This window comes from Nannospalax galili, unplaced genomic scaffold (assembly GCF_000622305.1).
Source record: "Nannospalax galili isolate Female #2095 unplaced genomic scaffold, S.galili_v1.0 scaffold213, whole genome shotgun sequence".
In the NCBI taxonomy this organism is placed as follows: domain Eukaryota; kingdom Metazoa; phylum Chordata; class Mammalia; order Rodentia; family Spalacidae; genus Nannospalax; species Nannospalax galili.
The window spans coordinates 1,658,756-1,671,844 of record NW_008335195.1 but is presented as its reverse complement, the minus strand read 5'-3'; the positions used below and the strand labels follow the sequence as shown (position 1 = coordinate 1,671,844).

General features: G+C 41.1%; 1 protein-coding gene across 3 annotated transcripts in view; it reads left to right on the top strand.

Moving 5' to 3' along the window:
* Uggt1 (UDP-glucose glycoprotein glucosyltransferase 1) overlaps positions 1–12,185 on the top strand; it is a 118,465-nt gene extending 106,280 nt beyond the window's left edge. For 2 of the 3 annotated variants that reach the window (XM_008829755.3, XM_029561937.1), the window contains 3 exons: positions 3,776–3,892; positions 4,336–4,501; positions 7,310–12,183. In XM_008829755.3, the coding sequence (XP_008827977.1) occupies positions 3,776–3,892; positions 4,336–4,501; positions 7,310–7,335 (309 nt within the window). In that variant the 3' untranslated portion in view covers positions 7,336–12,183. Of the gene's footprint in view, positions 1–3,775; positions 3,893–4,335; positions 4,502–7,309 lie in introns of all 3 variants that reach the window. The other variant, XM_029561936.1, reaches the window with a different exon arrangement.
* The last annotated feature ends 904 nt before the right edge of the window (positions 12,186–13,089 follow it).

The window sequence follows — 13,089 nt, the reverse complement described above, 5'->3', positions numbered from 1 at the left end:
AAATATTTCTTAAAAAAAAAAAAAAAATAGGTCCAGCAAGATGGCTCAGTGTGTAAAGGCACTTACCACCAAGGCTGATGACCCAGAACCCACATGGTAGGAGAGAACTACAAGTTGTCCTCTGATGCTACACATGTGCCATGGTGCACAAGTCATTCATACACACACAGAGTAAACTAATGTAGGGGTTTTTGTACTCCGAGCTAGCCTTAAATTAAGTGGTCTTTCTGCTCAGCTTTCCTAGTGCTAGAGTTACAGGCCTGGGCTTCCATGCTTGGTTCTCACTATGCTTTTGATTTTTATTTTTCTTGGTGACAAGTGAAGTTGTTATCTTTCTGTGGGTTTATTGTGTGGCTATTCATGCTATTCCCACTTCACATGTGAAGAAATGTCTAGTCAAGCCAGTCAGTTGCCCATTTTTTAATTGATTCGTTATAGAGTTCAAAAGTTCTTTGTGTATTATGAATATTAATCTGTTATCAAATATAAGATTTGTATTTTCTTCCATTCTATTTTTTATCTGTGCTTTTTGCTGTCATATCCAGGAATTCATCAACAAATCCAATGACATAGATTGCCATTATGCTCTCTTCTAAGTTTTATAATTTAAGGTCTTAGAAATAGGTCCTTGCTACAAATTTGGTTAATTTGCATATAAAATGTAAGGTAAGGGTCCAACTTCATTCTTTTGTATTTAAACTCCTTTTCTATTTTTCTTTTTTTAGTTATTATGCAGGTTGAAGCCAGACCTTATACATACTAGGCAGCACTCCACCACTGAACTGTACCCTACTTATATATTTAGTGAATTTAAACTTGCAGCCTGGAAGTTATAGAAGTTTTAATGCATTCTCTCGTTCATGATTTTTTGATTTCTGATGTTTCAGTTGAGCTGTTACCTCCAGTTCTGAGTATTTTTGTCTTTAAAGATTAGGTTTCTTCTGACTGTGTGTAAGATTTGTATTGTGGTGAGGTGACTAATTGGTAGTCGGTTGTGGGTTTTGGTTTTTTGAGACAGTCTTACACTGTACTGAGAATATAGGCATGTGCCACCCTATCTTGTTTGCACTAAGTTTGTGTTAATTTCAGCAAATTCCTCCATTAGATACCTCCATTTCAATTTTGGGTTTTCTTACTTGATCTCAGCAGGGGTTTTGGTGTTTTAATCTGTGCCTTCATTATACTTTGAAACTCCAGTGACTTCTCTTAAAGCAATGCTCCTGCAATGTTCTCCCCAGTCTTGTCACTCCGGGGATGCATGGATTAAATTTGATTTTTAAACTGAATTTGTCTCATTCTTTTATTTTAGTATCTTGTACTTTGGTTTTACAATTTCCCATCTAATTTGTTTACCCTTCTTTTCTTAATTTTGGCTTTGTATTTCCATTCTGATATTTTTTGTTTCCAGTTCTGTACTGAAATTCTGTCTTTTTTTTTTAAATGATCTCATATAGAGTGATTATATTGACTTGAAAGTCTTTGTGCTGCCTGCTAGCTCTTATTTTTACATATAGCTACTGTGGGTCTGATTCTGTTGTCTTATTTCTGCTATCTTTTCGTTCATATTGTCTCTCAGCTGTTTATTTTCTATAGTGTCTGAGGCATTTTTTTTTTCAGGATTATTTGTAGAAATCATTTGAGGTTGAAAATAACAGTATCTTATGACAGAATTTTATTTCTTCTTGTTAGATACCTGTTGGCTCTGGTGTCTGGTATTATCTAAGTTCACTTTTAGAGTTGATGATTTGAAAGTGGTCTGCAGTCTTTGATGGGCCCGTTAGCATCCAAAGCTGATCTCATCAGTGTTCCCCTCAACCACAAGCTTTCTATACAGACCTTTGTTACATTGAGACTGAGTGGCTGCTAAAACTCTTATAAAGCCTTGCTAATCACCATATGACCCTGGAGGAAGAACCCCAGATTCTAGGGTTTTCTTTATGGGCCTCTGTCCTCTAACCTACTAATTCTTTGTTCTCTCATTAGCTCTTTGATACCAAGAGTAAGCTTTTCTTTTCTTGTACTCTTCATTGTTGTGATAGGGATTAACTCGGCCTTATACTTGCAGAGCACACACTTCCACTGAACCACACATTCAGCCCCAAGTGTGTGCTTTTCGTGACATCACTTACCTCTTCAGTTATTTCCATAAAGTACGTTAGCCTCATAAACTAATACTAAAAGTAATTTGCTCTTTTAGGCAGAATATAAAGTTGCAGTGGATACTATGTTCTTGATTCTACTTTTTATTGCAGTGGTGCAGATTCAATAGTGTCTAAACCTAAAATTTGAATACATCAAGATTAGCATTTGAAGCACTTTGAAGGCAAAGGCAGGAAGATTTCTATGAGTTCCAGGCCAGCCATGCTAACTGTCTCAAAAAAAAAAATAAATAAAATAAAAATAAAACAAAAAAGTATTACCATTTGTTATCTTTTTGGTTTGGTTTGGTTTGGTTTTGGTCTTTTTGAGATAGGTCTTTTTTCAGGCCCCAGGTGACCTGAAACTTCCTATGTAGACCAGGCTGGTCTCAATCTCACAGAGCTCCATCTGCCTCTGTCTCAGGAGTGCTGGGACTAAAGGCTTACACTACCACGCCCACCTGCATTTGATATCTTGATTGAATTTTGAAGTTTATTTGTTGACAAGGTTTGATAAAGGGAATCATTGTCTATTTTGTACCATTATACATAAGGTTATGAGAGATTGTTGTCAGAATCATTGTTTGATATGGCTTAGTTTGGTTTGAGACAGGGTCTCAGGTAGCCAGGTTGGCCTGGAACTCAGTGACCTTGAAATCCTATTTCAACCTCCAAAGTGTTGAGATTGCAGGTATGCACCACCACATCTAACTGATTACATCATTCTTTGCAGTCATCATATGACCGTTAATCATGCACTTTGTTTTATCAGTGTTTTGGGTTTTTTTCCCCTTGACATGTTAGGACAATAGAACATTTTATTGTTTTAAAAAAAATGTGGGCCTCATCTATTTGGAAGCAAGGCTTAGTGGACAGGAGATTCAGCACTTTCCTTTTTGAAAATGTTAAGTTGTAAGAGCTGCCTCTTTATCCCTAGCTGAATTTTAAAAGTAGACAGAGGCCGGGCAAGGTGACTCACAACTGTAATCCCAGCACATGAGAGGCTAAAACAGGACTGCACAGGTTCCAGGTCAGCCTGGGCAACAGAATGAGACCCTGTCTCAATGAATACAAACCAAAATAAAAATAATAGTTTTTGTAGTGTTAACAGGAATATTTTTTGTAGTGTCTGATACAGCGAATTCTTACTGCGTTTGGGGACTTTTGTTGTTGTTTGTTTTTTGGGGTTTTGTTGTTGTTGTTTTGGGGGGTCTTTCTTTGAGACAGGGTCTCCCTGTAGCCCCAGCTGTCCTGGAACTCACTATGTAGACCAGGCTGACCTTGAACTCAAGAGATCTGCCTGCCTCTGCCCCCCGAGTGCTGGGATTAAAGGCATTCGCCACCATGCCATGTGTGAGAGTTTGCCTGCATGCATGTATGTCCGTTATATACATACAGTGCTGGTGGAAGCCAGAAGAGGGTGTCAGAGTCCATGGAACTGGAGTTGCAGATAGTTGTGAGCTGCCATATGGGTGCTGGGAACTGAACCTGGGTCTCTGCAAGAGCAGCAAGTCCTCTTAACCACTGAACATCTCTCCAGCCCCCTAGTTGAGTTTTAAGTTAACATTTTTTTTATTGCTTATTTAAATTTCCTCCTGAACTTTATATTTTTGTTTTGTATTTTCTTTACCAAACAGGATTTGCCCAATAACATGATCCATCAAGTGCCAATCAAATCACTTCCTCAAGAATGGCTTTGGTGTGAAACCTGGTGTGATGATGCCTCTAAGAAGAAGGCGAAGACAATTGACTTGGTAAGCTGTCCTGCTTCTGTGATCTGTACTAGTACCTGGGCTGCTGGCACTGAATTTCATGGTCTCTCTCTACTATTGTGAACTTGGGACTGCAGAGCATGTCACAGTCAGCTCAGGGGGACTTGACACAGGAAGCCAGGTCCCTGAGCAGCTGATGGGGCAGTTTTCTGCTGAGTCACTACTTGTCTTCCAACTCACCTCTGTGAGTAGCAGTTTTCACATTTAGTTACTTGGAATGGTTTTTGGTTTATTGTCCATTTAGGACATGTGACCTAAGGAACAGAGACACCTTTGCCATGTATACTTTTTGCTCTAGGCTAGACTTAAAGTCCCCATCTTCTTGCCTCAGCCTGAGCAGCTCCATGCCTACTGGAAACACCTTTTAATTCTGTATAGTGTGCCTTTTCTTAAGTTTCATTGAGGTGTGTTTGTTGTGTCTTCAGTGTAATAATCCCATGACCAAAGAGCCCAAGCTGGAGGCAGCTATGCGAATTGTCCCCGAGTGGCAAGACTATGATCAGGAGATCAAGCATCTGCAGACTGTCTTCCAGAAGGAGAAGAAGATGGGGACACTGAATGAAGAGAAGACACAAGAGGCCAGCCAGAGAGGTGAGCATGAGCCTCTGCCTTTAAATAAGTAATTCTTTGTATTTCTGCTTTGTTTCCAAAACAACAGAATAATGAGTATGGAGGGGGGATTCTCTTCCTTAATCGTAGCACCAGCAGGGTTTATTTTTCATTTTGCCTTTGCAACAATACTTGTAATATAGTTTTGCTGGCTTTTTTTTTGCAAGGGGATGAAAAGTTCCTTTTTAAAAAATTAATACATTTGTGTCCGCGCGCGCGCGTGTGTGTGTGTGTGTGTGTGTGTGTGTGTGTGTGTGTGTGTATGTCTGTGTGTGTGTGTGTGTGTGTAACTTTCAGGGATCAGTTCTCTCTTCCAACATGTGGGTCCTGGGGATCAAATTCAGGTGGTCAGGCTGAGGCTTGGTGGCAAGCCCCTTACTCACTAAACCATCTTGCTGGCTCCAAGGCTGCCTTAACTGTGATTATTTTTTTGGTTCAGGAACTTATGATACATAAACCAAACCTGATATCATTTGAGGAACTCTTGTAAGATTTATTGGTGATTTTTGTTTGTTTATTTGTTTGTTTTTTCATTAATTCTGTCAAGATACTAGTGAACAAATGAATTTAAATCAAAATGAGGTATATATTGATTTTTTAAAAAATGTTGTAGAAAGCAGGCATATTGGGGTAAGGATGGATTAGATATATTTAACTTAAGCTGAAGATAAAATGACTTCTTTTTTATTGAGATAGGGTCCCACTGTGCTGCCCTGGCTAGCCTGAAACACACTATGTAGACCAGGCTAACCTCAAACTCAGAGATCCACCAACCCCTGCTGCCTGCCAAGTGCTAGGATTAAAGGTATATGCCTGGCTACATTTAAGACTTCGATCCTATTTGTTTTTTAATACATATTTTTTTATTTCTTTTTTTTTAATGTGTATAAGTGTTATGCCTGCATGTGTATAAGTACACCTGTGTCGTGCAGTGCTCTTGAAGGACAGAGGGTGCCATATCCCCTGGAACTAGAGTTTCAGACCATTGTTAATCACCATGTAGATGCTGGGATTTGAAACCAAGTCTTCTGCAAAAGCAGCCAGTGCTCTTACCCACTGAGCCATCTCTTCAACCCCAGGTCTTATTTTTTTAATAGATTTCAACTTTTATTCCATATCATTTTTATTATATCTTCATAATATCTTTTACAGAGTAAAAGTACACATATACACAAACAATTTTTACATACTCATACAATTTTAATTATCAGGCAAGTAACCAGCAGCAGGATAAAAGAACCTAACCATTGTTATGAGAAGTGTTTTCTTGAGGGCTGGGAATGTAGCTCAGTGGTGGAATGCTTAGCTAGCATGTGCTGATAAATAGCACAGCTAAAAGGTTACACAGTCACCTTAAAAACAATTCAAATTCATTATGAAAACCCATCCAAGGTAAACTGGCAAAAAAATGTGAACACACAGTTCAAAAGAAGAGGCAAGCTACAAGTAATAAGTAAATTAGAGGAAATAGTAATCAAATTAGAGTTGTCAATAGTTCCTGCTGTATTAGAAAACCATAGATATATATTGGTAATGCCATGCGTGGAGGAGAGAGTTGTAAGCCTTGCTGAAGCTGTCTGTGTTTGGACAACCCTGTTTAAAAGTGGCATGCCTGAGGCTGGAGAGATGGCTCAACAGTTAAGAACACTGGTTGTTCTTGCAGAAAACCTGGGTTCAAATCCCAGCACTCACATAGCAGCTAACAACTGTCTATAACTCCAGTTCCAGGGGATCTGACAGCCTCTTCTGTCCTCCGTGGGCATCTTACCTACATGCAGGCAATACACGAATACATATAAAATAAAAAATAATAATAAATTTTTTTTTAAAAAATGGCGTGCATGTTATCAGGAACCTTTTAAATACTATGTCACTGTGCCAGTGAGATGTCTTAGTGGGCAAAGGCACTTGCTACATAAGCCTGGCAACTTGAGTTTGATCCTCAGAACCCACATTAAAAAGTACAAGGAGAGAACCAGTTCCACAGAGTTGTCCTTTGACCTCCACACATGCACACAATTTTTTTTTTTTTTACAAAAGAAGGAAAATGCTTATATCTTCAGAAATTCTTGTTTTGGAAATATATCTTAAAGAATTCAATAAGGAAAAAATTATACATGTAAGGAAACTTAATGGTACACACCTTTAGTCCTAGCACTCAGGAGGCAGAGGCAGGTAGATCTCTATGAGTTTGAGATTAGACTGGTCTATATAGTGAGTTCCAGGCCAGCCAGGACTAAATAGTGAAACCCTGTCTCAAAAGGCAAAAAACAGCATCAAAAACAGTTTCAATATCCAAGAATAGATATACTAGTACATAGAATAACATTTATTTAAAAAGGAACACCCCTGACTAAAAATGAATTGACTGAGAGCCAATACTGCCCTTATGAAAACAATATAGCCAGAGTAGGATTAACAGGTAGTTTGAACTTTTTTTTTTTTTTTTCTGGTCTTTTTGAGACAGGGTCTCCCTGTAGCCCCAGCTGTCCTAGAACTCACTATGTAGGCCAGGCTGGCTTTGAACTCACAGAGATCCGCTTGCCTTTGCCTCCTGAGTACTGGGATTAAAGGTGTGCACCACCATGCCTGGCTGTTTGAACATTTTTAAAGCTAAAAATGTCTTCTTTCTTTTGTGTTTGCTTTCTAGTTTTAATACAAAAATACCAAACCAAAGCTCTTATAAATTCATCTGAGAGCTACAGTGTATGTGTGTAGTGGGGTAAACTGTGGACAATGCCCATGCTATATTTTATGACTTGTCTTATATTCCATTGTTCTATTTTGTAGAATCTCAGAAACACGAAGAATTATGATCTCTGGAGGAAGATAGGAAATCCCACCATTTGACAAACAGTTTTTATACTAAGTGCTAGTTTTCTCTGATCTGTCGATACAACTGCTGATGAACTGACAGGGCAGGTATGCCATACCTTTTGATTCTGAGCATTTGATTTTGACTACTGTACTATGGTGGGTGCTGGATCTTTGGGGCTAAGGCTCTGATGGATTTGTACCTCAGAGGAAGACAAGTGGCTGATCTTTTGGGACTCTGTCAAGAGCGCGCTTATAACTTGAGGAAGAAAGGGCAGCAGCAACTGAAAGAAGCCGAGTCCTTTGCCCACATCCAAGAGCATGTGTTACTGCACTGGCCCAGAAGCCAGCCAGCAAAGCCACCATGTTCTTCCTTACCTCAGTTTACCTACAGCTGTCGCTGCACTGCAGATGCCCACCCAGCAGCAGAACCTGGCAGAAGCTTTGTCCAAGGTCCATGCTTCAAAGGTGTATGCCAGTGTGCTTCTCACCCCCCTTCCCGTGTTCTCCCAGCATTTGGTTTATCGTTTACTGAAATCCAACCAACAATTATGTGTGTTCAGGGTTGGCTGAGTGTGATTGCTAAGCAAATCAGTCTTCGGGAGGACTCGGGTAGTTTGAGTGAGGGCTGGGAAAGCAGCAGTTGTAGGAGGGCTCTGGGTGCTCAAGGGAAGGAGATGAAAACTTGGCCTTTCTCTCATAAGCCATCCATCCATTGTGGCTGAATTGAAAGGCAGTACTACCCTGCCCGATCCCAGTGAAACTTCTAAGTAATTGTTTTGTAAACAAACTTTGTATTTATAAAAATGATTGCTTTTTCTTCCTACTGTCTAAAAAAAAGTCAGTTATCAGATTCCTGGCTGGACACAGCCGTACTAAGCCCCTTAGTGATCCATCTCAGGCTCCATCCAGATGGTCACAGCACCACCTGCCCTTTCTCTTGTAGAGTTTTATCTCAGACCCAGGCCTTTTCTCTCCCAAATGTTCTTAGATTTAAGATCAGGAATAGCTCTGACCCTGGAACTCACAGTTTTCTCTACACTGTCTTGTTTCCATTTATTTTAGCTCTGAAGGTTTTCTTTGGCTTGCAGAACTTGCCAAGGCTCATTCCAATTCTGAGGTAACATAGCTGTGTTGTGAAGGACTACAGCCCTTCATTGCTCTGTGTGTCTTCACGGCCTTGGCTGTGCAGCCCTTGGGTTTGTTGTTGGCCTGGACCAGTGTGGGGTTCCATCTTGCCCAAGATGCAGGTGTCTATAGTAGAGCACTGATGGATACTGTCCCTGCCTTCTAGCTCACATGGCCTTGTGCTTTTTTACCTGCCTTTTGAAAATAGGAAGGAGGCTGGAGTGTGGCTCATTGGCAGAGTGCTTGTCTAGCAAGCCCAAGGCCCTGGGTTCCATCCTAGCACACACATAGAAAAAGAATGTGAAAAACAAGTACAAGTGAATAGCTCAGTCCTCACCCTTCTGAGCTAGGTGGTGATACATTTGTTTTGAACAAAGAATGATCCACAATAGCCATATTTTTTTGGTTTGAACAAGTAAGTTTATAAAGTAATAAATAGCAAGAGATAGCAAAGCATCATCAAATCGAAAACTCAAACAGAAACAGACTGAGGAAGCCCCTTTAAGGCAGCCACTGGGAATTCCCTATTGAGAGTCCTAGGTAGAGCAGTGTCCTCTCAGTGAGACTTCCAAGTAAAAGAACACAGCAAAGGTAAGTTAACATCATCAAATTGGGTGCCTATGACATCCAGCAGAAACTGATTAAAGAAGTTGAGGCAGTCATCTAGAGTTCCCAGTTGAGCCTTTTCTCCATGGCTGAGCTTCCCTAGGCTAAACTTTCAGCTTCTCTTTCCCACTGCAGGCACTTTTATATCATTGGATAAACAGAAGCTGAGTCTTTTGATTTTGATAAGGTGTCTGGGAATTATTTACCTCCCAGCTGTGTTCAAGGACACCATGTTTTTACTAACAGTTCTTCTGTTCTGAAGGACATGGTATTTTGACTCTTGGATTGTTTTGCCCTCCATGTCATAGAGTTGGTGGGGCAGTTCATCCCCAGATGATGCCTTGGAGATCACTTTGAGATAAACATGTTTAGGTTTGAAATGGGGCCAGGGGAGGGAGGCAGAAACCCCGCTTCCATACCAGCTTCTCATTGAGCTAAAACAGCACATGACCTTTACCAACATAATGTACATTTACAACATGGATATGAAGTCTTTTTAAAAATAAAAATTTCAGCTGGGCATGGTGGCACACGCCTTTAATCCCAGCACTCGGGAGGCAGAGGCAGGCGGATCTCTTTGAGTTCAAGGCCAGCCTGGCCTCCATGGTGTGTCCAGGACAGCTGGGGTTACAGGGAGACCCTGTCTCAAAAAGACCAAAAAATAAAATAAAATAAAAATTTCACCACATATATAGTCATTTTTCCCCCTTTTCAAACACAAAACTTAGTATGGGGCCATCATTTGTTCAAGCCTCATCTCCACATTGAATTAAGCTTTCAGAGATGCAGTTGATGCTGTCTATAGCTATAGACAGAAGCGAGAATCTTCCCATTGTACTAGTATCCTGAGGTGTTGAGCAGGAAATACTCAGGTTGTCAGAGTGTGCTTTCAAGTGGTCGCCCTAAGCTGGGTGTGGGGGGATGCACACCTTTAATCCTGGCACAGGCAGAGGCAGGTGGATCACTGGGAGTTCTAGGCCAGCCCAGGCTACAAGGAGACCCTGTCTCAAAAATATTTTTTTTAAAAACTGGGGGTCCTAGTGGTCAGTTTTCTTCTTTCTATAATTGCCTGATTGATTTCACACACATTTCTTCCTTTATGCCCATTCTTTGGGAAAGGAAGGTGCAGACGGAGTGTTCTCTGTGTTCTTAGCTCCTCATGCATCACCACCCAGACATAAGTCTTATTAACAGTTGATGCTAGATAATGCCAAACCCAGCTTTGCTTCTGAAGTAGTCAGCCCTTCCTTCTGCCAGGTATTTTTGTTTGCTTCTACGTCTTCATCACCTTTGCAGATGAATGGGACAACCCAGAAGGTGACACTACCATTAAATGCTCTAGAAGTATGGTCCCAATTAGCTTCCTCACTGTCTCCATCATGAGAAAGTATATTGTGACTTTTTGAAAAGAGAGATGAGAGATGTTTTCCAAGAAGCAGGCACTAACTGATCACATGGAATGTTCAAGATTCTGGAAAGTTCACTGTATTCTTAGCCAACATGTGTCTGTAATTAATTTTTTCTCTTGTCATGCCATAGTGGAAAGTTTCCTTTGTGAATCAGTTGGTAGGATAATAGGAACTGACATGTCAGAATTACATGTATCAGCATGAGTCAGTTTCTGTGTTCTGAAGACAGTGGCACTTGATTGACATCTGGGGCTGTGGAGGAGTGCTGTGGTCAGGGTGTCCAACCTCCTGGGTTTGGTTAAAAGTGTCCTGAACAGTCCTCACGTTGAGAGTGGTGGTGTGTTGGTTTTTTATAAGACTGGTGACATTGTGTGTCTGACAAAATGTTGCATTTCCAACTGAACAGATATTTGCATATCCAGGGACTATTGAAAGCAGTTTCCATGGCAGAGCTGGAGTTCTTCTGTCCTCATGACCTCATGTTCTGGACCTTGTTAAGGCTCTTCCTGATATCTTTCATCTGGTTTAGGACTAGCCAAGTGATAAGGAAGAAAGCAAGCCATTAATTTCCTTTGCCAGGAAGTAAACTTGACTTGACACCTTAATCTGAAACTGTTTGGACATCACCTACATGGCATGAATATGAAGTGACTCCTTGTTCCCACCTCCTCCATGAGTGAACTTTTTTCTAAAATCTCTGTTCTTAATTTCCCTTCGTGAGTAAAGAAATGATTGACCTGAGGAGCTAGGAGGGAGAACTAGTCCATTTTTCTGGACAGATTTCATGGAAAGCTACCTAATGGGAAGTGTCCCATTGACAAACAGAGTATGTTATTTGCACATTACCTAAATGTGGGCTCCGTGGCTCTGTCATTTTAGTGGGTTTTTGAATACTTGTTTTTATGTGGGCTTCATTTGATGACCAGTCAATCAAACATATCTCATCATGTTTCTAGTTTGGTGGGGTAGCAAATTTTTTGTTTAAATTGACAAACTCCTGTTTTCTCTGCCTTAAGGTACTGAGGGAAAAGTCTCAATGAGGACTTTATAATTGCCTGATTGATTTCAAGCACATTAAACATTAACCACTCAGGAAGTCAGTGAAATTTCCAGTTGTCTGGAGGATTCACATTTCTCTTCATTACTGGTGTTTGGTTTCTCTGTGTGATGCAGAAAGACCCCTTCTGTGTTACATAGAGGCAGTGAGTCAATGAAGAGTAGAGGCCCTCCCTCTCGGGCTGTCATTGAAAGCTGACAGTTTCTAACAGCAAACAACAAAGTCAGCTCCGAGCAGTGAGTCTTCCAGGTTTCTAGCAACATGGAGGGTCTGTGGCACATGTGAGGTCATGGTTTTGCACACCTGTGCTTTCTGCACTGCCTCACTTGTCCCATCAAGCTCAACAGGGAAAGGGCATCATTCCCTTAACACCAAAATGCAAATTATACAACCTGTGGTTGGCAAAAGATGAAAAAAGGGCACTCTTTTTCAACCGATAATCCATGGAAGCAAGAGAAAACAGAGGCAAAGGTTAAGATTTTTAAAGAAACCATGTCTTACTTTTCATTCAGTGCAACACTGCATCTGGTGCTACCCTTGCTTGGTGTTGAGGTTTAAATGTCTGAAAATCTTGGAGTCCAAAGGGAATCCTGGTTTCATGGTGACAATAAGGTCTGCCCAACACAATAAACTTTTCCCTCTCTTCTTTACAGTTGTCTGGCTAGTCATTCAGCTCTTATGTATAGAAAGGGCAGATTGATAGAGGACAATCCTTCACTTGTCAGAAGTCATAAACCCTGGCAAAGGTTGGAAGGCTTTCCTAGAGTCTAGCTGATGAACAGCTGCGGTCTCAGATTCTCGCCCCAAATCTGGGAGCTGCCCCAAGCAGAGTCTGGATGGCAAGCAGCTCTGGCACTGCCAACCATGATGGGGAGAGATAGAGCCCCAAAGAGCCCTGGCCTGCCCTCACTGAGTCTTAGAGGGCAGGTGCTGTGTTTCCCTGATAGTCCTCTGAGCTGTTCTAGGGTGAGGAGTAAAGCTGGAGACAGTTCTGCTGCTCAGTGATCAATGGACATTTTGACCCATTGCGTCAAGTGCCCAGAGGTGGAAGTCCAGAAGGCATGCTGGCTGAGGAGGGCTGATTTGATGGTCAGGAGAAGCTTCTGCAGGGACACACTGTTTAAATAGAAGCCTGAGGAATGAGTGGAACTCTGCTGTGGGCTCAGGGAGGACTTCAAGGAAATGTACATGAATCACACTGAGCAGCTCCAAAGCTAGGAGCCATCTGAGAATATGAGAGCCCTGAACCTTTAAACTGGATGCTGACGTGACATGGGGAGTGGTGTTTGTGTGCATACACATGCATGTGTGCTTGTGCGTATGTATATGGGGTAGGATATAGGAAGAGGATAACCTCATCTGCCATTATTCCTCAGGAGCCTTTTTGTTTGAGACAGGTTCCCAGTGTCCCGGAACTCACCAAGTAGGCTAGGCTGGCCAGTCAGCAAGCCCCAGGAGTCTGTCTCTCTGCCTCTTACACGTCACTTGCTTCATTACTTTTAATATGTCCTATATTCATACTTTTTATTCTAAAATTTTAATTGATGAATGAATGT